Source organism: Hyla sarda, chromosome 10 (genome assembly GCF_029499605.1).
Source record: "Hyla sarda isolate aHylSar1 chromosome 10, aHylSar1.hap1, whole genome shotgun sequence".
In the NCBI taxonomy this organism is placed as follows: Eukaryota; Metazoa; Chordata; class Amphibia; order Anura; family Hylidae; genus Hyla; species Hyla sarda.
Genome location: NC_079198.1, coordinates 139,416,867 through 139,443,796, shown reverse-complemented (window position 1 = coordinate 139,443,796; position 26,930 = coordinate 139,416,867). Strand labels below are relative to the sequence as shown.

At 46.8% G+C, this 26,930-nt stretch overlaps 1 protein-coding gene across 3 annotated transcripts in view; it reads left to right on the top strand.

Moving 5' to 3' along the window:
* The first annotated feature begins 4,732 nt into the window (after nt 1-4,732).
* ZBTB48 (zinc finger and BTB domain containing 48) overlaps nt 4,733-26,930 on the top strand; it is a 30,609-nt gene continuing 8,411 nt past the window's right edge. The window contains exons 1-7 of one of the 3 annotated variants that reach the window (XM_056544445.1): nt 4,733-4,973; nt 6,534-7,247; nt 10,293-10,567; nt 11,209-11,320; nt 15,186-15,278; nt 24,154-24,240; nt 25,555-25,709. In XM_056544445.1, the coding sequence (XP_056400420.1) occupies nt 6,537-7,247; nt 10,293-10,567; nt 11,209-11,320; nt 15,186-15,278; nt 24,154-24,240; nt 25,555-25,709 (1,433 nt within the window). In that variant the 5' untranslated portion in view covers nt 4,733-4,973; nt 6,534-6,536. Of the gene's footprint in view, nt 4,974-5,345; nt 5,646-6,533; nt 7,248-10,292; nt 10,568-11,208; nt 11,321-15,185; nt 15,279-24,153; nt 24,241-25,554; nt 25,710-26,930 lie in introns of those variants that run through there. The other 2 variants (XM_056544447.1, XM_056544444.1) reach the window with 2 other exon arrangements.

Here is a 26,930-nt window from a genome sequence, read left to right as displayed (position 1 = left end):
GAAATAAATAAAATAAATTCTGGAAAGAAACTGAAAAGTCAGGGTGTGCTTGGCCAAAAAACAAAAATGACTATTTCCCACATTTGTATTTGTATAATTGTATTTTATTAGACATTTTAAGGATCAGTAAAACAATAAAGTGTATGTACTGAAATAGAGCACTGATCTATCGCCTGGGGCGCCGTAGTGTGTGCAGAACTACAACTCCCAGCATCGCCTGTGGTGCCGTAGTGTGTGCAGAACTACAACTCCCAGCATCGCCTGTGGCTCCAGCGGTGGGACCCCCGCGATCAGACATCTTTTCCCCTATCCTTTGGATAGGGGATAAGATATCTAGTTATGGAGTACTCCTTTAAGCATACTGGGGGAGATTTATCAAAACCTGTGCAGAGGAAGAGTGGTGCAGTTGCCCATAGCAACCAATCAGATTGCTTCTTTCATTTTCCACAGGCCTCTAAAGAGGCCTGTGGAAAATGAAAGAAGCAATCTGATTGGTTGCTATGGGCAACTGCACCACTCTTCCTCTGCACAGGTTTTGATAAATCTCCCCCATTATGTTTAGCAGTAACATAACAAAACAAAAAAACAAGTTGGGTATTACTATAATCATATTGACCCGTAGAATAAAGATTACTTTATTTATTTTTTTTTACCAGAAAGTCCCCAAAAAAGGGCAAAATTGTGTGTGTGTGGTTTGTCTTCCAATTTTGCCCCACAATTAATTTTCACAGGCTTTGCCATAGATTTTGTGGTAATATGAGTGATGACCGTACAATTGGTCCCGCATAAAACAAGCCCTCCTATTGGTCTGTAGGTGGAAACCTGAAAAAGTTATGGCTCCTAGGCTATGTTCACACAGTAGAATTTACGATTTTCTGCTCACATTTCACTCAGAAAAGCTGACTGCGTATTTTTCACTGTTTTGCAGAATTTTTTGCAGAATTACAGCGGAATCCGAGCGAAATTTCTGTGCTTTCAAAACACAGATTCTGCTTAAATTAAAAAACTTATATATATATATATATAAATATATTAACTGGCTCCAGATAGTTAAACAGATTTGTAAATGACTTCTATTAAAAAATCTTAATCCTTTCAGTACTTATGAGCTGCTGAAGTTGAGTTGTTCTTTTCTGTCTAAGTGCTCTCTGATGACACCTGTCTCAGGAACTGTCCAGAGTAGAAGCAAATCCCCATAGCAAACCTCTTCTACTCTGTGCAGTTCCCGAGAAAAGACAAAGGTGTCAGCAGAGAGCACTGTTATCAGACAGAAAAAACCAACTCAACTTCAGCAGCTGATAATTATTGGAAGGATTAAGATTTTTTCATAGAAGTAATTTACAAATCTGTTTAACTTTCTGGAGCCAGTTGATATAGAAAAAAAAAATATTCTGCTGGAATACCCCTTTAACTTCAATAGGGCTCTGAACTGATTCCACGTGATTTATAATTTTGAGTAATCCAGAATGCGGTAATTCCGCTATGTGAATGGGACTGTGGAATCCCCATTGAAAATAATGGCCCTGATTTACTATTTTAAACCCGACATGTTTTGTCAGGTTGTGCACCACAAATTCTGTTTGCACCAGAATTTGCCCAAACAGAATTTAAACAATAATAAAACTACAAGGCTGAGCCCCATGATCGGTGCCCGATAAAGACAAATACTAATTAAAAAAAGAAGACGAAAGAAGATTTATCACATGACACCATTGACCTACAGAAACTCTTGTTAGGAAATTCTGACTTATTTGTGGAATGAAATTAATTCTGGAGCCCTTAAAGGGGTTCTTCACTGGAAAACTTTTTTTTTAAATCAACTGGTGCCAGAAAGTTATACAGATTTGTAAATTACTTCTATTAAAAAATCTTAACCCTTCCAGTACTTATCAGCTGCTGTATGTTCCAGAGGAAGTTCTTTTCTTTTAAAAATTATTTTCTGTGTGACCACAGTGCTCTCTGCTGCCACCTCTGTCTATGTCAGGAACTGTCCAGAGTAGGAGAGGTTTGCTACTAGATTTGCTCCTACTCTGGAAAGTTCCTAAAATGGACAGAGGTGTCAGCAGAGAGCCCTGTGGTCACACAGAAAATAATTTTTAAAAGAAAAGAACTTCCTCTGGAACATACAGCAGCTGATAAGTACTGGAAGGATTAATATTTTTTAATAGAAGTCATTTAAAAATCTGTTTAACTTTCTGGCACCAGTTGATTTAAAAAAAAATGTTTTCCAGCGGAGTACCCCTTTAAGATCTACTCACCTGGAAATCCATATAGCTGGTGACCTGGTGAATGGTCAGGATGGAGGATCCGGTATATACTCAACCACCAGGATGGAGATATAAGAGATCTGAAAAAGACAAAGGGACAGAGGAGATCAGTCCCCGGGGATCAATAATACAGATGGCTGGATAATGACATCACAAATCACCGTAATAAGGACAATAATAATAAGGGACCCCGGGAGGACTCCTGCAGGCGCTGATAACAGATCAGGACACACAGACGCTTCTCAATGAATAGAAATGGCTAGATGGGAATTGTATTTGTATTTACAAAGATTTATTCTTTTATTATAAATAATAATAATAAAAAATAATAATAATAATTCTTTAGTTATATATAGCGCTGTGCACTCAAATTGGTACAAACCAACAGAACACCTACTAAACGTGGGAAATTAAAAAGTGGTATTTATAATGCACCAATACAAATGTGCTCGAGCATTGTCACCAATAACATAAAATTAGCGCCACAAACTGATATTTGCCATTAACTCTTTAGTAGCTATCATTAAAACTGATTACAGCATCGAAAGCAGTTGCTTAGATACACTCATCAGACCACCCCCAGCACAATTGCGGGGGTCCAATGAGTGAAGATGGCGGCCAGCAGAGATACAAAACCAGATCACACACCAGAATAAATACAAACCCCAGACCACACCCCTAAAGAACAATGACCCCCTAAACTAATGCAGTACCCCTAAAAAACACTGGCCCCTAAACAAATACAAAACCAGATAAAACACCAGAATAAATACAGACCCCAGACCACACCCCTAAAGAACAATGACCCTAGACCAGACCCCCTAAACTAATACAGACCCCCCTATAAATACAGACCCCTAAACACATACACAAATAAAATTAGTTACCTGAAATTTAGCATAATTTGCTGCCTTCTTCCCTATGACCCCCGACCAGACCCCCTAAACTAATACAGATCCCAGACCAGACCCCCTAAACTAATACAAACCCCAGACCAGACTCCTAAACTAATACAAACCCCAGACCAGACCCCTAAACCAATACAGATCCCAGACCAGACCCCATAAACTAATACAGATCCCAGACCAGACCCCATAAACTAATACAAACCCCAGACCAGACCCCTAAACCAATACAGATCCCAGACCAGACCCCATAAACTAATACAAACCCCAGACCAGACCCCTAAACTAATACAAACCCCAGACCCCTAAACTAATACAGATTCCAGACCAGACCCCCTAAACTAATACAAACCCCAGACCAGACCCCCTAAACTAATAAAAACCCCAGACCCCTAAACTAATACAGATTCCAGACCAGACCTCCTAAACTAATACAGACCCCAGACCAGACCTCCTAAACTAATATAAACCCCAGACCAGACCCCCTAAACTAATATAATCCCCAGACTAGACCCCCTAAACTAATACAGACCCCAGACCAGACCTCCTAAACTAATACAAACCCCCAGACCAGACCCCCTAAACTAATATAAACCCCAGACCAGACCCCCTAAACTAATACAAACCCCAGACCAGATCCCCTAAACTAATACAGATCCCAGACCAGACCCCATAAACTAATATAAACCCCAGACCAGACCCCCTAAACTAATATAAACCCCAGACCAGACCCCCTAAACTAATATAAACCCCAGACCAGACGACCCCCTAAACTAATACAGACCCCAGACCAGACCTCCTAAACTAATACAAACCCCCAGACCCCCTAAACTAATATAAACCCCAGACCAGACCCCCTAAACTAATACAAACCCCAGACCTGACCCCTAAACTAATACAAACCCCAGACCAGACCCCCTAAACCAATACAGACCCCAGACCAGACCCCTAAACTAATACAAACCCCAGACCAGACCCCCTAAACTAATATAAACCAAACCACAGATCCCCTAAACTAATACAGACCCCAGACCCCCTAAACTAATACAGACCCCAGACCAGACCCCCTAAACTAATACAAACCCCAGACCAGACCCCTAAACCAATACAGACCCCAGACCAGACCCCCTAAACTAATATAAACCAAACCACAGATCCCCTTAACTAATACAGACCCCAGACCCCCTAAACTAATACAGACCCCAGATCAGACCCCTTAAATAAACATACATATATAAAAGCGGTTGCTTTCAATCATTTTGCGTGATTCGCCGTCCCCTTCCTTATGACCATGGACTGCGCGTTACATTCATAATATCTCTTTTGTTTTTGGGGTACAGTTCACACTTTATTTAGTTATGAATTTACCGCTGGTAAATCAATGATAAAAAATCCGCAGCCAAATACACAAGTGTGAACAGTACCAACCCGCACAGAACTCCGTAGCACCTGCGGCACCTGATCCCGCCTCTAGATGGCGCTGCGGCACGAGATGCGGCCACCAGGTGGCGCTGCTGTTCTCGGAGATATCACAGTCCGTTATGTGCGATTTTCGTGCGATTTTCTATAGTGTGCATTGTCACCTACGTGATATTCTGTTTTCTATTCTACAGATACCATCAGTGTTTTGCTTCCCGGTGCTCTCCCAGTTACTTTCCGCCTCCAACATGGCGCCCGCCGTTTCTACACAGTGCCTCAGCAAAGATGGCGCCTCCGGCGGGATGTCCCCCGGATCTCGCGATAGTTGCGCGCCGGAAGCAGCTGAGGAGCTGGATGGGGAAAAGCGGGGACCTGAGGACAGGTGAGGGGATCCCTGGTGGGAACTACAAGTCCCAGCACAGCCTGGAGCACACATACTGGATACAGGACACGTGCATGTACATTACCTGGCATCTGTTTTGGCCCTGTTCACACACACATACAGTATTCACTACATATTGGGGGAAATTCATCAATACCCGTCCAGAGGAAAAGTTGTTGAGTTGCCCATAGCAACCAATCAGATCTCTTCTTTCATTTTCAGAGGCCTTTTCAAAAATGAAAGAAACGATCTGATTGGTTGCTATGGGCAACTCATCAAGCTGTTGCAAAATTACAACTCCCAGCATGCCCGGACAGCCAAAGGCTGTCCGGGCATGCTGGGGGTTGTAATTTTGCAACAGCTGGAGGCACCCTGGTATAATGTCACTTACACTGAGCGCATGCTGGGAGTTGTAGTTTTGCAACAGCTGGAGGCACCCTGGTTTAAGGGTACTCTTCTTCCCGATCGGTGGGGGTCCCAGCACTGAGACCCTGACTGATGAAAACTTTTGACATGTGAAAAGTTCTAATACAGATAATATTTACATATTATAGAACATTCACAGAATATAAAACATCCATCTTATCCGGGTGCAGGAACTGCAATAGGTTTATATATCAGGGCTTCAGCTTTCCGATGTCGGTGACTCCATTTTTAGACGCGCCCAGTTTGGTGAGACGTACCGCCAATCACACGTATGATGTTACACGTCCTACAACGCACAACGCCATAACTGTATCAGCATTAGAAATATGGCCGCTGCTCTTCTGTGCCATCACATCCCCATCCCCCCTCCATCCCCCGCACCCGTGCCATCACATCCCCCCTCCATCCCCTGCACCCGTGCCATCACATCCCCCCTCCATCCCCCCGTGCCATTACATCCCCCCTCCATCCCCCCCGTGCCATCACATCCCCCCCACATCCCCCCTCCATCCCCCCGTGCCATCACAACATCCCCCCTCCATCCCCCCGTGCCATTACATCCCCCCTCCATCCCCCCCGTGCCATCACATCCATCACAACATCCCCCCTCCATCCCCCCGTGCCATCACATCCCCCCGTGCCATCACATCCCCCCTCCATCTGCCCCCCCTGTGCCATCACATCCCCCCCTGTGCCATCACATCCCCCCTCCATCCCCCGTGCCATCACATCCCCCCTCCATGTCATCCCACCCTTGCCATAGCATCCCCCCTCCATCCCCCCGTGCCATCATATCCCCCCTCCATGTCATCCCCCCCGTGCCATCACATCCCCCCCATGTCATCCCCCCCGTGCCATCTCATCCTCCCTCCTTGTCACCCCCCCCCCGTGCCATCACATTCCCCCCGTGCCTCACCCCCCCCCCTCCATGTCATCCCCCCCTGTGCCATAACATCCCCCTCCATCCCCCGTGCCATCACATCCCCTTCCCCATGCCATCACCTCCCCCCACCATGTCATCCCCCCCCACCATGTCATCCCCCCCCCCCGTGCCATCCCCTCCCCCCCCCCCCCCTGTGCCATCTGTGTTGCCGCGGAGACGTCCTTACGGTACATTGTTCTTCCTTCCCGCAGACCATGGACGATGCCTTCATCCAGCACAGCGTTAAAGTCCTCCAGGCTCTCAACAAGCAGAGGGAAGACGGGCGGTACTGTGACGCCACGCTGCTGGTAGGCGGCCTCCAGTTCCGAGCGCACTGGAGCATTCTGGCCTGCAGCAGTCACTTCTTCCAGAGTCTGTACGGAGATGGCGGCTCCCCCAGCATCGTCCTCCATGAGCGCTTCTCCGAGGTCATCGGTGTCCTCCTGGACTTCTTATACACCGGGGAGCTGGTTCTGTCGCAGCACAACGTGGAGAAGGTTCTCCTGGCCTCCAAGGAGCTCTCCATCTTCGAAGCGGTCGAGGTCTGTGAGAGGTTCCAGCCTCCGCTGGATCAAAGCGAAGAATATTTTAGAGGGTCCGGTGCTCTGGAGACTTTAAATGGACACCTGAAGGAGGCCGAGGGGTCTGATGGGGAGGAGGAGGCCTTAAAGGGGATTCCGGAACTCAGCCATGTCCTTGCCGGTTCTGATGTCCCCCCTGAACAAATTAACGGGCAGGACAGTGGCGGCGGCGGTCTATCCCTGCTGCCGGAAACAGAGGAGACCTCACCCCCTTCACCCTTCCAGGAAAATGTGCAAAAAAATCCAGATATCGGCGCGGACGGCACGGAAAGCCGAGAGTTCAAGCGACTAAGAAGAGGACAGAAGAGCGAGCAGTGTGTCGGTGCCGGCGGGGGTTGCATGGAGGTAATGTGGTTCGCCTTCTCCATCCTAAGGATATGTTTACACGGTGGAATGTCCGCACTGAATATTTCCACTGGCAGCGGTGCGCCGGCAGAAATGCGCCGTCCCATAGACAGCAATGCATTTGCCTGCGGACTCCCCAGGAAGAATAGACGTGTCTATTTCTGCGGACGTCGGAATCTGAATTTCCGCACAAGAAACATCTGGTGCAGAAATTCTGCCACGTTAACTGAGCAGCAGAATCCTATTGAAATGAATGGGACATAGCCTAGTGAACATAGCCTAACAGATGAATGCATTGAATGACACTTTTTGTTTTGGATGGGGGTAAGCTGCTGCTATAGTCTTCTGGTGGGGGATTATACACAAGTATTGGGCATGGTGATATCTGCCGGGAGGCCTCCATACACATCACGTGGTTGGCCATGATTGGTTTGGCCGACACATGTCTGGGGGCCCTAGAGAAGTTATCCATACATACATATAAATAACAGCACCACCCTTGTCCTCAGGTCGTGTGTGGTATTGCAGCTCAGTTTGTTTGAAGTGAATGGAGCCGAGTTGTAATACTTCACGTTAGGGATCGACCGATTATCGGTATGGTCGATATTATCGGCCGATAATCACGATTTTGGGCATTATCGGTATCGGCAATTACCTTGCCGATAAGCCAATAATGCCCCGCACCGCGACCGCCTGACCCGCACCGCGACCGCCCCCCGACCCACCGCACCGCGTCGCACCCCCCACCGTAGTGCTGGGCGGTATAACGGTATGAACCAGATGCCGGGTTTTTTTTCTCCCACGGTATGGATTTTTGCCCATACCGCTATACCGGTCGGGCCCCTCCCCCACCCTCCGAGTCAATAAAAAAAAACTAAACTTACCCGTAATGGTGGTGGTCCGGCCCATCCATCCTTCTTGTAGTGTCCGGCGGCATTCCGGGTGGAGGGTGAACCGGTCCGGGCTGTCCTTCTTCTCCGGGGATCCTCTTCTCCACTCCGGGCAGGCTCCGGCCTAGTACACTGCATAGACGCCGTGACGTCAGGTGCGTCGCTGCGCATCGGCGTCTATGCAGCGTTACTAGGCCGGAGCCTGCCCGGAGTGGAGAAGAGGATCCCCGGAGAAGGACAGCCCGGACCGGTTCACCCTCCACCCGGAATGCCGCCGGACACTACAGGAAGGATGGATGGCCCGGAACACCCTCCCCGGACGGTCCCTGCAGCAACTGGGAAGGTGAGTCAGGGGTCTGGGATGGACAGGGGTCTATATAATATACTATACCTACAGTAGGCCCTCCAGCTGTTGCAAAACTACAACTCCCAGCATGCCCGGACAGCCAACGGCTGTCCGGGCATGCTGGGAGTAGTAGTTTTGCAACAGCTGGAGGCACCCCTAGGCGCGGTGGGGGGAGCATTGGTGGTGATAGGTCTCAGGACCCCCCGGACAGTTAGGGGAGAGAAGCGGGTGGCGGCGGCCTATGGCACCGCAAAAGCCACTGCAGTGCATTGATTTAAATCAATGATCTGCAGCGGTGTCGCGGGGGGATAAATAGCCGATAACTTATACCGGAATATCGATCCCTATTTCACGTAACCTGAGGAAAGAGGGTGGCGCTGTTTTGGAAGAATGAAGCAATGTTTATCTATTCTTGGAAAACCCTTTTAACCCTGACAATAATGCAATGTAATACCACGTTTTCTGCCGCATTCTACAGATGATCAAATGATGGCCGCCTGGAGTCCCCCCAATAAAGTCCATATAGGATCCCGCCCGAGAGCGCTCCTCCAGACTTAGTGCGGGTTCACACCACGTTTTTGCAATACAGTTCCCGTATACGTTTTCAATTTGAAAACCGTACGGAACCGTATTGAAAACCGTATGCATTGACTCTCCATTGAAAACCTTATGCCAAAAGATGCATCCGTTTTGCGTCTTGTCCGGTTTTATAGTTTTTTTTTTTCCTGTACCCAAAACCGCAGCCTACCACGGTTTTTGGTCCGGGTGAAAAACTGTATTGAAACCGTATACGTTTTTTTTTTTAACATGGGAGTCATTGGGAACCGCACAGAACCGTATGTACGTTTGGTTCCATCCGGTTTTCACCATACGGTTTTTGACTTTACACAGTTTTTTTTCTTGGAATTTCAATCAAACAAGTGCAACTTTATTCATAAGAGAGTGAAAAGTTAAAAATGTACCGTATTTTTCGCCATATAAGACGCACAGGATGAAAATCTAGAAAAAAAGATTCTGAACCAAATGCAATGTAAAGTATAGGACAGTGGTCTTCAACCTGCGGACCTTCAGATGTTGCAAAACTACAACTCCCAGCATGCCCGGACACCCGTTGGCTGTCCGGGCATGCTGGGAGTTGTAGTTTTGCAACATCTGGAGGTCCGCAGGTTGAAGACCACTGGTATAGGAGGTAATACTCACGTGTCCCCTCCGCTCTGGACCCGTCACCGCTGCCCTGGATGTCACCTTCCATCGCTGTCGCCGCGTCCCCGTCGCTCCGTAACGTCTCTGCTGCCCGGTATCCTCGCTCTCCGTCGCCGCCATCACATCGCTACGCACGCTGCTCCTATCTCCTATTGGATGACGGGACCGCGTGCGCGACGACGTGATGACGACGAAGGAGAATGCCGGCCATGCAGGGGATCCCGGCACGGAGCAGACACCGAGGAGGCAGGTAAGGTCCCTCCCGGTGTCCTGTAAGCTGTTCGGGACGCCATGATTTCACAGGGTTTTAATGTGTATTTGCCGTATAAGATGCACCAACTCCCCCCCCCCCCCCCCAGTTTTGGGGAAGAAAAAGTGCGTCTTATACGGCGGAAAATACGGTATACGTTTTTTTTCCTTAAAAAATGGATGCACCCGAATGTATTTTTCAAACCGTATACGGGTTAAAATTTGTAAACCTGTTTTTGATACAGTTTAGTCCGGTTTTGAGGAATCCGTTTTTTCATCCAAAAACCTGATGCGGGAACCGTATTGTAAAAACGTGGTGTGAACCCGGCCTTACACGCGCTGTCTCTTCTGTTTCAGTGGGATTTGGAGGTGGATCAGATCCATGACGTCATGTCAGAGGAGGCCGACTACATTCAGAACGATCTAGATGAAGACTACGTCCTGGAGAAGACCCCAAACCCCAGGAGGAGGAACTGTGTGTCCAAGAAGATCGCCCCCTTAGAACCGTCTAACAATGACTCCGCCCTAGACGGGGGAGATCTGAAGAGCAAGAAAAACGCCAACGCTCCGGTGGAATGTCCCATATGTCACAAGAAATTCCTCAGCAAATATTATCTGAAAGTCCATAATAGGTAATGGAGAAATATCAGGGTCAGGAGCACCCGGGAGCAGTCGCTGAGCTGCTCGCTGCGCAGTCTGAAGGGACCGACCATCCCAAAAACACAGGACCCGGCTTCTGCCATGTTAGCAGAATAAGTCCACGTTTGGGGAAAGTAGCAAAAAAGTGAGGGGCAAATAGAAGAGAGTAATACGTGGCAGCAGGGTCTGACTACACAGGGTTGGTTTGTAGTCTGTAACCAGAAAAGTTACAGATTTGTCAATTACTTATATTAAAAAAATCTTAATCCTACCAATACTTATCAGCTGTCTGACCACAGTGCTCTCTGCTGACACCTTTGTCTGTCTCAGTAACTGTCCAAAGTAGGAGCAAATCCCCATAGCAAACCTCTCCTGCTCTGGACAGTTCCTGAGACAGACAGAGGTGTCAGCAGAGAGCACTGTGGTCAGACAGAAAATAACTCAACTTCTGCAGCTGATAACTACTGGAAGGATTGCTTTTTTAATAGAAGTAATTTACAAGTCTGTTTAACTTTCTGGAGCCAGTTGATATGAAAAAAATAGTTTTTCTCTGGAATACCCCTTTAAGGCATATAGTGCTGTATCACTTGGTAGATGCATTAATGGGGTCATTAAGTTCTCTCTTTACTTGCAGGAAGCACACGGGAGAGAAGCCGTTCGAATGTCAGAAATGCAGGAAATGTTACTTCAGAAAGGAGAACTTGGTGGAGCACCAGGCCCGCAACTGTATGAGCCGGTCAGAGCAGGTAAATCCGGGGGTCTCCCAATCAGAGCAGGTAAATCCGGGGGTCTCCCAATCAGAGCAGGTAAATCCGGGGGTCTCCCAATCAGAGCAGGTAAATCCGGGGGTCTCCCAATCAGAGCAGGTAAATCCGGGGGTCTCCCAATCAGAACAGGTAAATCCGTGGGTCTCCCAAACAGAGCAGGTAAATCCGGGGGTCTCCCAATCAGAACAGGTAAATCCGTGGGTCTCCCAATCAGAGCAGGTAAATCCGGGGGTCTCCCAATCAGAGCAGGTAAATCCGGGGGTCTCCCAATCAGAGCAGGTAAATCCGGGGGTCTCCCAATCAGAACAGGTAAATCCGTGGGTCTCCCAAACAGAGCAGGTAAATCCGGGGGTCTCCCAATCAGAACAGGTAAATCCGTGGGTCTCCCAATCAGAGCAGGTAAATCCGGGGGTCTCCCAATCAGAGCAGGTAAATCCGGGGGTCTCCCAATCAGAGCAGGTAAATCCGGGGGTCTCCCAATCAGAGCAGGTAAATCCGGGGGTCTCCCAATCAGAGCAGGTAAATCCGGGGGTCTCCCAATCAGAACAGGTAAATCCGTGGGTCTCCCAAACAGAGCAGGTATATCCGGGGGTCTCCCAATCAGAGCAGGTAAATCCGGGGGTCTCCCAATCAGAGCAGGTAAATCCGGGGTCTCCCAATCAGAGCAGGTAAATCCGGGGGTCTCCCAATCAGAGCAGGTAAATCCGGGGGTCTCCCAATCAGAGCAGGTAAATCCGGGGGTCTCCCAATCAGAACAGGTAAATCCGTGGGTCTCCCAAACAGAGCAGGTATATCCGGGGGTCTCCCAATCAGAGCAGGTAAATCCGGGGGTCTCCCAATCAGAGCAGGTAAATCCGGGGTCTCCCAATCAGAGCAGGTAAATCCGGGGGTCTCCCAATCAGAGCAGGTAAATCCGGGGGTCTCCCAATCAGAGCAGGTAAATCCGGGGGTCTCCCAATCAGAACAGGTAAATCCGGGGGTCTCCCAATCAGAACAGGTAAATCCGGGGGTCTCCCAATCAGAGCAGGTAAATCCGGGGGTCTCCCAATCAGAACAGGTAAATCCGTGGGTCTCCCAAACAGAGCAGATAAATCCGGGGGTCTCCCAATCAGAGCAGATAAATCCGGGGGTCTCCCAATCAGAGCAGGTAAATCCGGGGGTCTCCCAATCAGAGCAGGTAAATCCGGGGGTCTCTGTTGCATAACTACCGCTCCTATCTAGGGATGTCCTGATATTGTCCTTTTTTTTTTTTTTAAAGACAGAGTACGAGTACCGATACTTTTTTTTTTTTTTAAAGTACTCACCGATACCAACAGTACTTTTTTCTATGTCATGTGACAGGGTTTTTTTTTTTTTATGGGAAAAAGGGGGGTGTGTTTTATCTTTTTTCCTTTTTTTTTTATTAGAAGGGCTTTTTATATTTAAAAATAAGATTTAATTTTTAGGGGGGGGATTTCAAACTTTTATTAGGGAAGGAGTTAATTGACATTTATTTATTATTAAGATATGCTATAGCATAGCATTGATCAGTGTTATCGGCGCTCCTTTACTACTGCCTGCAGTAAAGGAGCGACGATTGGACGGCACGGTAAGGGATCTTTGGTCGTCCTCACAGCTGGTAGCATCTCTGAGCTAACAGGCAGTTAACTTCAGGACTTTTAGATGCCGTGATTAACTTTGATAGCGGCATCTAAAGGGTTATTGCCAGACATCACCGCGATCGGTGATGTTCGGCATTAGCCACAGGTCCCAGCTATGACGCTCGCTCAGCTGCTGGGGGCGCTGCTTAGTTCGGCACCTCTGTGATACCTGCCCGCTGGGGTCCTGCCGGCAGGTATCGGATTAGGTGTTGGGGACATTGGCTGAGCATGCATGTGCTTTCAATGGGGAGGAAGGGGAAAGCCACCGCCAGACACCCAGAGAACAAAAGGATCGGGCAGTTAAAGGGGTACTCCGGTGGAAAAATATTTATGTTTTATTTAAATCAACTGGTGCCAGAAAGTTAAACAGATTTGTAAATTACTTCTTTTAAAAAAAAAAAAAAATCTTAATCCTTCCAGTACTTAATAGCTGCTGAATACTACAGAGGAAATTATTTTCTTTTTGGAACACAGAGCTCTCTGCTGACATCACGAGCACAGTGCTCTCTGCTGACACCTCTGTCCATTTTAAGAACTGTCCAGAGTAGGAGAAAATCCCCATAGAAAACATATGCTGCTCTGGACAGTTCCTAAAATGGACAGAGATGTCAGCAGAGAGCACTGTGCTCGTGATGTCAGCAGAGAGCACTGTGTTCCAAAAAGAAAAGAATTTCCTCTGTAGTATTCAGCAGCTAATAAGTACTGGAAGGATTAAGATTTTTTAATAGAAGTAATTTACAAATCTGTTTAACTTTCTGGCACCAGTTGATTTAAAAAAAAAAAAAAAAAGTTTTCCACCGGAGTATCCCTTTAAATTCTAACACGTCTGATCTTCACCTGACATCCTCCATATACATTAGATCAGTGTTTCCCAACTAGTGTGCCCCCAGCTGTTGCAAAACTACAACTCTCAGCATGCCTGGACAGCCGTTGGCTGTCCGGGCATGCTGGGAGTTGTAGTTTTGCAACAGTTGGGGGCACACTAGTTGGAAAACACTGTATTAGATGGTCAGTTGTAAATAATCGGGTTCATCTAATATATTGGATGAACATTAAAGGGGTACTCCGGTGGAAAAACTTTTTCTTTCTTTATTATTATTATTTTTTTAATCAGCTGGTGCCATTAAGTTAAACAGATTTGTAAATTACTTCTATTTAAAGAATACCGGTCACCAAACAAAACTTTTAAAACATTGTTCCTTATGTAATTATAAGACACTTTGCTATTTACTTGCTGTTTAAAATTATCAACCTTTATAATGTTTTTAATGTGATTGAAAAAACGGCCACTAGGTGGCTCTGTTCTGTTCCCTGCGCAATGTGAGCAATGGGAAAGGTATGGTACACAGCTTTTTAAAGCTTGGAACATTTTTTTAAGGGCTGGAGGGGTGTTAGAAATAGTTAAATGGGTACTCTGGTGGAAAACCTTTTTATTTTTTTTTAAATCAACTGGCTCCAGAAAGTTAAACAGATTTGTAAATTACTTCTATTAAAAAATGTTAATCCTTCCAGTACTTTTTAGGGGCTGTATACTAAAAAGAAATCCAAAAAAGAAATGCATTTCCTCTGATGTCCTGACCACAGTGCTCTCTGATGACCTCTGCTGTCCATTTTAGGAACTGTCCAGAGCAGCATATGTTTGCTGTGGGGATTTTCTCCTGCTCTGGACAGTTCCTAAAGTGGACAGCAGAGGTCAGCAGAGAGCACTGTGGTCATGACATGACATTTTTTGGCTTTCTCTTTATCATACAGCCCCTAAAAAGCTCTGGAAGGATTAAGATTTTTTTTTATAGAAGTGATTTACAAATCTTTTTAACTTTCTGGCACCAGTTGATTTAAAAAAAAAGTTTTCCATGGGAGTACCCCTTTAAGTCTGGTGTCAGCAGAGAGCACTGTGGTCAGACAGAAAATAAATTCAAAAAGAAAAGAACTTCATGTGGATCATACAGTAGCTGATAAGTACTGGAAGGATTAAGATTTTTTAATAGAAGTAATTTACAAATCTGTTTAACTTTCTGGCACCAGTTGATAAAAAAAAATGTTTTCCACCGGAGTACCCCTTTAAGTCTGCGTTGACACCTCCGGGCGTCTCGTGTTCCCTCCTGTTTTACAGGTTTTAGGTTCTCAGATCATTGTCTGATATCGAGTAGATGGAGAATATTCTGCGGCGGCGGCTCCATAGCTGATGTTTCGTATTTTTGCAGGTTTTCAGTTGTTCTTCTTGCACTGAGGTTTTCAAAAGGAAGATGGAGCTGAGGTTACATGTGGTGTCGCACACGGGCGTCATGCCTTACAAGGTGAGCGGACGCGCCGTATATTCGGCTGTTATATGGATAATGAATAATGAAGCCATAATATAATACAGAACCTTAGACAGGGCCGACTGTAACTGTACAGAACATTACACAGGACCGACTGTAACTGTACAGAACATTACACAGGACCGACTGTAACTGTACAGAACATTACACAGGACCGACTGTAACTGTACAGAACCTTACACAGGGCCGACTGTAACTGCACAGAACATTACACAGGGCCGACTGTAACTGTACAGAACATTACACAGGGCCGACTGTAACTGTACAGAACATTACACAGGGCCGACTGTAACTGTACAGAACATTACACAGGGCCGACTGTAACTGTACAGAACCTTACACAGGGCCGACTGTAACTGCACAGAACATTACACAGGGCCGACTGTAACTGTACAGAACATTACACAGGGCCGACTGTAACTGTACAGAACATTACACAGGGCCGACTGTAACTGTACAGAACATTACACAGGGCCGACTGTAACTGTACAGAACATTACACAGGGCCGACTGTAACTGTACAGAACATTACACAGGGCCGACTGTAACTGTACAGAACATTACACAGGGCCGACTGTAACTGTACAGATCATTACACAGGACCGACTGTAACTGTACAGAACATTACACAGGGCCGACTGTAACTGTACAGAACATTACACAGGGCCGACTAACTGTACAGAACATTACACAGGGCCGACTGTAACTGTACAGAACATTACACAGGGCCGACTGTAACTGTACAGAACATTACACAGGGCCGACTGTAACTGTACAGAACCTTACACAGGGCCGACTGTAACTGCATAGAACATTACACAGGGCCGACTGTAACTGTACAGAACATTACACAGGACCGACTGTAACTGTACAGATCATTACACAGGGCCGACTGTAACTGTACAGAACATTACACAGGGCCGACTGTAACTTTACAGAACATTACACAGGGCCGACTGTAACTGTACAGAACATTACACAGGACCGACTGTAACTGTACAGAACATTACACAGGGCCGACTGTAACTGTACAGATCATTACACAGGACCGACTGTAACTGCACAAAACATTACACAGGGCCGACTGTAACTGTACAGATCATTACACAGGGCCGACTGTAACTGTACAGAACATTACACAGGGCCGACTGTAACTGCACAAAACATTACACAGGGCCGACTGTAACTGTACAGATCATTACACAGGGCCGACTGTAACTGTACAGAACCTTACGCAGGGCCGACTGTAACTGTACAGAACCTTACACAGGGCCGACTGTAACTGCACAGAACCTTACACAGGGCCGACTGTAACTGTACAGAACATTACACAGGGCCGACTGTAACTACAGAACCTTACACAGGGCCGACTGTAACTGCACAGAACATTACACAGGGCCGACTGTAACTGTACAGATCATTACACAGGGCCGACTGTAACTGCACAGAACATTACACAGGGCCGACTGTAACTGTACAGATCATTACACAGGGCCGACTGTAACTGTACAGATCATTACACAGGGCCGACTGTAACTGTACAGAACATTACACAGGGCCGACTGTAACTGTACAGAACATTACACAGGGCCGACTGTAACTGTACAGAACATTACACAGGGCCGACTGTAACTACAGAACCTTACACAGGGCCGACTGTAACTGTACAGAACATTACACAGGGCCGACTGTAACTGTACAGATCATTACACAGGGCCGACTGTAACTGTACAGAACATTACACAGGGCCGACTGTAACTGTACAGAACATTACACAGGGCCGACTGTAACTGTACAGAACATTACACAGGGCCGACTGTAACTACAGAACCTTACACAGGGCCGACTGTAACTGTACAGAACATTACACAGGGCGACTGTAACTGTACAGAACATTACACAGGGCCGACTGTAACTGTACAGAACCTTACACAGGGCCGACTGTAACTGTACAGAACATTACACAGGGCCGACTGTAACTGTACAGAACCTTACACAGGGCCGACTGTAACTGCACAGAACCTTACACAGGGCCGACTGTAACTGCACAGAACATTACACAGGGCCGACTGTAACTGTACAGAACATTACACAGGGCCGACTGTAACTGTACAGAACATTACACAGGGCCGACTGTAACTGTACAGAACCTTACACAGGGCCGACTGTAACTGCACAGAACCTTACACAGGGCCGACTGTAACTGCACAGAACCTTACACAGGGCCGACTGTAACTGCACAGAACATTACACAGGGCCGACTGTAACTGTACAGAACATTACACAGGGCCGACTGTAACTGCACAGAACCTTACACAGGGCCGACTGTAACTGTACAGAACCTTACACAGGGCCGACTGTAACTGTACAGAACATTACACAGGGCCGACTGTAACTGCACAGAACATTACACAGGGCCGACTGTAACTGTACAGAACATTACACAGGGCCGACTGTAACTGCACAGAACCTTACACAGGGCCGACTGTAACTGTACAGAACCTTACACAGGGCCGACTGTAACTGTACAGAACATTACACAGGGCCGACTGTAACTGCACAGAACATTACACAGGGCCGACTGTAACTGCACAGAACATTACACAGGGCCGACTGTAACTGCACAGAACCTTACACAGGGCCGACTGTAACTGTACAGAACCTTACACAGGGCCGACTGTAACTGTACAGAACCTTACACAGGGCCGACTGTAACTGTACAGAACATTACACAGGGCCGACTGTAACTACAGAACATTACACAGGGCCGACTGTAACTGTACAGAACATTACACAGGGCCGACTGTAACTGTACAGAACATTACACAGGGCCGACTGTAACTGTACAGAACCTTACACAGGGCCGACTGTAACTGTACAGAACATTACACAGGGCCGACTGTAACTGTACAGAACATTACACAGGGCCGACTGTAACTGCACAGAACATTACACAGGGCCGACTGTAACTGTACAGAACATTACACAGGGCCGACTGTAACTGTACAGAACATTACACAGGGCCGACTGTAACTGTACAGAACATTACACAGGGCCGACTGTAACTGTACAGAACATTACACAGGGCCGACTGTAACTGTACAGAACATTACACAGGGCCGACTGTAACTGTACAGAACATTACACAGGGCCGACTGTAACTGCACAGAACATTACACAGGGCCGACTGTAACTGCACAGAATCTTACACAGGGCCGACTGTAACTGTACAGAACATTACACAGGGCCGACTGTAACTACAGAACATTACACAGGGCCGACTGTAACTGTACAGAACATTACACAGGGCCGACTGTAACTGTACAGAACATTACACAGGGCCGACTGTAACTGTACAGAACCTTACACAGGGCCGACTGTAACTGTACAGAACCTTACACAGGGCCAACTGTAACTGTACAGAACATTACACAGGGCCGACTGTAACTGTACAGAACATTACACAGGGCCGACTGTAACTGTACAGAACATTACACAGGGCCGACTGTAACTGTACAGAACATTACACAGGGCCGACTGTAACTGTACAGAACCTTACACAGGGCCGACTGTAACTGTACAGAACCTTACACAGGGCCGACTGTAACTGTACAGAACATTACACAGGGCCGACTGTAACTGTACAGAACCTTACACAGGGCCGACTGTAACTGTACAGAACATTACACAGGGCCGACTGTAACTGTACAGAACATTACACAGGGCCGACTGTAACTGTACAGAACCTTACACAGGGCCGACTGTAACTGTACAGAACCTTACACAGGGCCGACTGTAACTGTACAGAACATTACACAGGGCCGACTGTAACTGTACAGAACCTTACACAGGGCCGACTGTAACTGCACAGAACCTTACACAGGGCCGACTGTAACTGCACAGAACATTACACAGGGCCGACTGTAACTGTACAGATCCTTACACAGGGCCGACTGTAACTGTACGGAACATTACACAGGGCCGACTGTAACTGTACGGAACATTACACAGGGCCGACTGTAACTGCACGGAACATTACACAGGGCCGACTGTAACTGTACGGAACATTACACAGGGCCGACTGTAACTGTACGGAACCTTACACAGGGCCGACTGTAACTGTACAGAACATTACACAGGGCCGACTGTAACTACAGAACATTACACAGGGCCGACTGTAACTGTACAGAACATTACACAGGGCCGACTGTAACTGTACAGAACCTTACACAGGGCCGACTGTAACTGTACGGAACATTACACAGGGCCGACTGTAACTACAGAACATTACACAGGGCCGACTGTAACTGCACAGAACATTACACAGGGCCGACTGTAACTGTACAGAACATTACACAGGGCCGACTGTAACTGTACAGAACCTTACACAGGGCCGACTGTAACTGTACAGAACCTTACACAGGGCCGACTGTAACTGTACAGAACCTTACACAGGGCCGACTGTAACTGTACAGAACATTACACAGGGCCGACTGTAACTGTACAGAACATTACACAGGGCCGACTGTAACTGTACAGATCATTACACAGGGCCGACTGTAACTGTACAGATCATTACACAGGGCCGACTGTAACTGTACAGAACATTACACAGGGCCGACTGTAACTGTACGGAACCTTACACAGGGCCGACTGTAACTGTACGGAACCTTACACAGGGCCGACTGTAACTGTACGGAACATTACACAGGGCCGACTGTAACTGTACGGAACATTACACAGGGCCGACTGTAACTGTACGGAACATTACACAGGGCCGACTGTAACTGTACAGAACCTTACACAGGGCCGACTGTAACTGTACAGAACATTACACAGGGCCGACTGTTACTACAGAACATTACACAGGGCCGACTGTAACTGTACAGAACATTACACAGGGCCGACTGTAACTGTACAGAACCTTACACAGGGCCGACTGTAACTGTACGGAACATTACACAGGGCCGACTGTAACTACAGAACATTACACAGGGCCGACTGTAACTGCACAGAACATTACACAGGGCCGACTGTAACTGTACAGAACATTACACAGGGCCGACTGTAACTACAGAACATTACACAGGGCCGACTGTAACTGTACAGAACATTACACAGGGCCGACTGTAACTGTACAGAACCTTACACAGGGCCGACTGTAACTGTACGGAACATTACACAGGGCCGACTGTAACTACAGAACATTACACAGGGCCGACTGTAACTGCACAGAACATTACACAGGGCCGACTGTAACTGTACAGAACATTACACAGGGCCGACTGTAACTGTACAGAACCTTACACAGGGCCGACTGTAACTGTACAGAACCTTACACAGGGCCGACTGTAACTGTACAGAACCTTACACAGGGCCGACTGTAACTGTACAGAACATTACACAGGGCCGACTGTAACTGTACAGAACATTACACAGGGCCGACTGTAACTGTACAGATCATTACACAGGGCCGACTGTAACTGTACAGAACATTACACAGGGCCGACTGTAACTGTACAGAACATTACACAGGGCCGACTGTAACTGTACAGAACCTTACACAGGGCCGACTGTAACTGTACGGAACCTTACACAGGGCCGACTGTAACTGTACGGAACATTACACAGGGCCGACTGTAACTGTACGGAACATTACACAGGGCCGACTGTAACTGTACGGAACATTACACAGGGCCGACTGTAACTGTACAGAACCTTACACAGGGCCGACTGTAACTGTACAGAACATTACACAGGGCCGACTGTTACTACAGAACATTACACAGGGCCGACTGTAACTGTACAGAACATTACACAGGGCCGACTGTAACTGTACAGAACCTTACACAGGGCCGACTGTAACTGTACAGAACATTACACAGGACCGACTGTAACTGTACAGAACCTTACACAGGGCCGACTGTAACTGTACAGAACATTACACAGGGCCGACTGTAACTGTACAGAACATTACACAGGGCCGACTGTAACTGTACAGAACATTACACAGGGCCGACTGTAACTGTACAGATCATTACACAGGGCCGACTGTAACTGTACAGATCATTACACAGGGCCGACTGTAACTGTACGGAACATTACACAGGGCCGACTGTAACTACAGAACATTACACAGGGCCGACTGTAACTGCACAGAACATTACACAGGGCCGACTGTAACTGTACAGAACATTACACAGGGCCGACTGTAACTGTACAGAACCTTACACAGGGCCGACTGTAACTGTACAGATCATTACACAGGGCCGACTGTAACTGTACAGAACATTACACAGGACCGACTGTAACTGTACAGATCATTACACAGGGCCGACTGTAACTGTACAGAACCTTACACAGGGCCGACTGTAACTGTACAGAACATTACACAGGGCCGACTGTAACTGTACAGAACAGGGGGCGGTTGGCAAATTCTCTGATTGTAAATATATTTGGGCTGCAACAATTAATTGATAAAACTCGATAGTGGAAATCATCTTTAGGTCCTGTCCCCTCTCTTCCCCCCCCCCTGTTAACACTTTTGTTACTATCCCGCCGTTAACCATATAGGTGCTGCCCACTCTCTTTTACCCCCTGGTGACCCTTTAGGTACTGTCACCTATTGTTTTGCCGTTAGCCCTTCACAGTCCGGTCCTCACTTCCCTCCCATTATCTCTTTCCTGGTCCCTTCATCCAATTTTTTTGTTTTTTTTCTTTAAATCTGATTAATCGAAGAAATAATTGGTCAACTAACCAAATATCAAAATAATTTAGTTGAAGCCATGATATATATATATATATATATATATATATATATACATACATTCATTCATTCATACATACATACAGACACAGTAACATCTCCCTTAGTGGACACCTCCCAATAGAGGACAGTTTTTAGTTCCCCGGCAGAGTCCCATAAGACTTAAAGTATTACACCCTCCGAATAGGAGACTTTCCCAATAGCTGACGCTGACACACCCAAAAGGGTAGAAAACACTCCCAACCTTGTAAACATGGCCGCCTTCAGGGGATACAGCCAATACCCTAGTAAGGGGCCCCCTCTGCACCCCCCCCCCCTGCAGAAGCCCCAGCACAGAGGCAGAAGACCAATGTTTAAACAGTGATCTCCTGCTTCTGTACGTCCGCCGGCCACATCATTCAGCCCCCTCCTTCCCTGAATTCCCCCCCCGTGCCACTTTATTTCCTTTGTGCCAAAACATCCCCCCCTTATTACCTCCTGTGACATTTAATTTCCCCTTGATCCCCCTGTGCCCGTTATAAAGAGGGGGATGATGAATTTACACAGAGGGTAATAAAGAGGGAATTAAATGGCACAGGGGGATCAAGAGGAAATTATGTGTCACAGGGGTAAGGGGGGGGGGATAAATTGGCACAAGGCACGGGGGAATAAGGTGGCACAGGGTATAAAGGGGGATGACATGATATGGGGGGATAAGGGGAGATTAATCGGCACTGGGAGATTCTACTATAATATCGCTTTTTATTATGTTTTATAGGTAATTACACTCTGGAGTGAGTACAGGACAGGATTCAGTCATTTAGAAAGATTTTTGAGCCTTTTTCCCCAATAGGGGACATCTCTCAATAGTGTCCGCTATTGGGAGATTGTACTGTAATGTTTATTTCTAGGTTTATTACAATGTATGGTAGTACCCATCTACCACCAGCAGATGTCACTGCTTTGCATTTGCAATAAAAGACACAAAAACAACTCCATAAAAAGGTGTTTTATTTAATGTGTTCGGCTGAGTTCACACAACAGATACAGAACCCAATCACATGTATGAAATGTCCATCCACACAGCCGTGTGAATATATCCTTAAAGGCCTATTCCTATGTCACCTTGTTATCTGTATATACGTAGGATCAAGCTGATCTGGCTGCTGGGACCCCTGCATACCTTGGAAAAGGGACATAATTGTCCCTGAATGAACAGAGCGCACACTGCCTGTACAGCCTCCGCTCCGTCCATTTTCTATAGGGCCACGAAATGTTTCTGAACTATGAACTCTGAAATGCTTAGCGGGCCCATAGAAATGGTCGTGCAGGCGCCAGTGCTTTCCGTTCATTCCCTGGACAATTATATACTCGGGATCAGCTTGAGCCCCAGCGGTCAGACCTACAGATAGGGGATAACAAGCTGACATGGGAATATGCCTTTAAAGGGGTCCTCCGGTGGAAAACTTTTTTTTTTTAATGAACTGGTGCCAGAAAGTTAGATTTGTAAATGACTTCTATTTAAAAATCTTAATCCTTCCAGTACTTATTAGCTGCTGTATGCTACAGAGGAAATTATTTTCTTTTTTAATTTCTTTTTTGTCTTGTCCACAGTGCTCTCTGCTGACACCTCTGTCCGTGTCAGGAACTGTCCTGCGCAGCATATGTTTGCTATGGGGATTTTCTCCTGCTCTGGACAGTTCCTAAAATGGACAGCAGAGGTCAGCAGAGAGCACTGTGGTCGTGACAGAAGAGAAATCCAAAAAGAAAAGCATTTCCTCTGTAGTATACAGCCCCTAAAAAGTACTGGAAGGATTAAGATTTTTTAATAGAAGTAATTTACAAATCTGTTTAACTTTCTGGCACCAGTTGATTTAAAAAAAAAAGTTTTCCACCGGAGTACCCCTTTAAGCCCAAAAAAGCTAGACCTGACTGGGTTAAATAATTTATTTTTTTAAGCCTGTGTTACACTTTGTGACCACCAGAGGGCGCGGTTCATACTAATCTCTATTGATGTTTTCCTGCGACACTTTGCACATTCATATATAAATGTATCCTCTCCCATTAACCCTTTGTATTATCCGTTTTATCCCGTTTATTGTCCAGTGCTCTACCTGCCCCCAGCAGTTCATGCAGAAGAAGCATCTCCAAAGCCACATGATCAAAATGCACGGAGAACCCAAACCCCACGCTGTGAGTATCATAATGGTGTAAAAGCTTCTCTATACAACAACTGCGCCGCTGGGTTATGTATCATAGTTTACAGACACTGAACGACCATTTTATTGGATTCCCATTTAGATTACACTAGGAATATCGGCCCATGCGGACGGGGTCACATTATATGGTGGTCCTGCACGTTCTACCTCACCCCAGAGATGTCTATAGCCGCGTTCTCTAACCTGTGGCTCCCCAGCTGCTGAAGTACTACAACTCCCAGCATGCTGCACTTTGGTATTACAGGTCTAATCTCCATGTATATGTACTTACCTGCTCTCTAGTGCCCCCTGCAGATCATATCGGGTCCCTAGCGCCAGTCATGACATAATGTTACACCTCAGGGCCCTGTGTGATTTGATTGATATGTTATTTAGGGTTCCCCCCCCCCATTGACCCAGTACATGATGTTTATAGATGTGCACTATATAATCACAGAATCATGTTCATACGCTTTGTGCTGTGTATTTAATACCGTCTTGTCCCGGTCCTCGGAATGGCGGCCTGCCTCTGCGTGTAGGGGACGGGGACTCGATTACACGGATTATCTTCGCTCCTGATCGTCTCCTTATATGGCAAAGTAAATATAGATTTCCAGGTCTGAGATTTATATGTCATAAACCTGCTGTCCACTGGAGGGCAGCAGCGAGCACCATCCGGAAACCACAACAAAGACGCATGTTGGAGTCAAATTGATTTATGACAGTGTCTTTAACTTTTGCAAAACTACAACTCCCAGCATGCCCGGACAGCCGAAGGCTGTCCGGGCATGCTGGGGGTTGTAGTTTTGCAAAAGCTTGAGGTGCCGTGTTTGGAAAACACTGGCCTTTGACTGTCCGGGCATGCTGGGAGTTGTAGTTTTGCATCAGCTTGAGGCACCCTGGTTGGAAAACACTGGCCTTCGTCTGTCTGGGCATGCTGGGAGTTGTAGTTTGCAACAGTCTGAGGCATACTGGTTGTGAAATAATGACCGTTGGCTGTCCGGGCATGCTGGGAGTTGTAGTTTTGCAACAGCTGGAGGCACACTGGTTGGGAAACAATGACCTTCAACTGTCCGGGCATGCTGGGAGTTGTAGTTTTGCAACAGCTGGAGGCACAATGGTTGGAAAACAATGACCTTTGACTGTCTGGGCATGCTGGGAATTGTAGTTTTGCAACAGCTGGAGGCACACTGGTTGGAAAACAATGATCTTCGGCTGTCCGGGCATGCTGGAAGTTGTAGTTTTGCAATAGCTGGAGGCGCTCTGGTTGGGAAACACTGGTTTATAACAAGAACATTCTGTTCTGCAGTGTCCGACCTGCGGTAAATGCTTCTTCACCCGGACGGAGCTGCGCCTGCACGAAGCCTTCAAGCACCGAGGGGAGAAGCTCTTCGTCTGTGAGGAGTGTGGACATCGCGCCTCCAGCAGGAGCGGATTGCAGATGCACATCAAAGCCAAACACAGGTCAGTGCGTCATGTCCGCCAGGGGGAGGGTTCAACCCCTCGAGGCGTCAATTACGTGTCAAAAAGTTTTTATGGGCCGGAGTGTTCAGACCCCGACCTATGAGGAGAACGAGCGTGGACAAGTGGACAAGACAGCCGCCACGCCCCCTCCCATAGACTTGCATCGTGGCATGACATAATGAGGAGGCGGGGCTATGACATCACGATCTCCCCTGAGCAGCGGAGTACCCCTTTAACACACATGGTTAAAGGGGTACTCCACCCCTAGACATCTTATCCCCTATCCAAAGGATAGGGGATAAGATGTCTGATCGCTGGGGGTCCAGCTGCTGGGGTCCTCTGCGATCTCCGTGCAGCACCCAGCATTTTTTTAGAATGCTGGGTGGGGGCGGCGAGGTCATGACGTGACAGCCACGCCCCTCGTGATGTCATGCCACACCCCTTCCCATAGACTTGCATTGAGGGGGCGTGATATGTCACGAGGGGCGTGGCCATGACGTCACGACCCTGCCGCCTGCTTCAAGCGTGCGGAACATAATGTTCCGAATACTGGAGCAGTGGAGTACCCCTTTATGGGTGTGCACAACACCTGAAATGCGTCACATGACTACCCGTTTCTGGATGTCGGTTTTTATACAATAAAGTTTTAAAATCGCACTTTCTGCGCTGGACATTTCTATCCTTTGTGCGTTTGTTTTAAAAGGACAGGAACCATTAAAAGGTTTTTGCGCATTTTCTTTTTTTTCCTCGTTCGAACAGCCGTAACGTTTTTGTTTTCTGATAATGGAGCTGTATTTTTATTGGTACTTTTTATTTTACCGTATAATTTATTGCAAAACAAAAAAAAAGAGAGAATTGTAATTCTGTCTTTTTGTAGCGGTTTCGATTTTACAGCGTTTGTTCTGCAGTAAAGCCGCCATGTTGTCTTCATTCCGCGTGTCGGCGCAGAGATCACTTTCCATCGCTGGGTTCTGACTCTTATGTTCTTCATCACTTTTTAATCCAAGTATTTGGGAGGCGCGGTCATCGAAAAGCAGCATTTGTGAATTTGCATTTTTCTTATTGTTTTTTTATTATTATTATAATTTTTTACAACATTCACCAAGTGAAATAAATAACATATTTTAATAGTGTTGATATCTTCAGACATAGTAACATAAATTATTTTTATTTTATTATATCTCTTTTTAAATCAGAAAATCTACCGTATTTTTCGCCCTA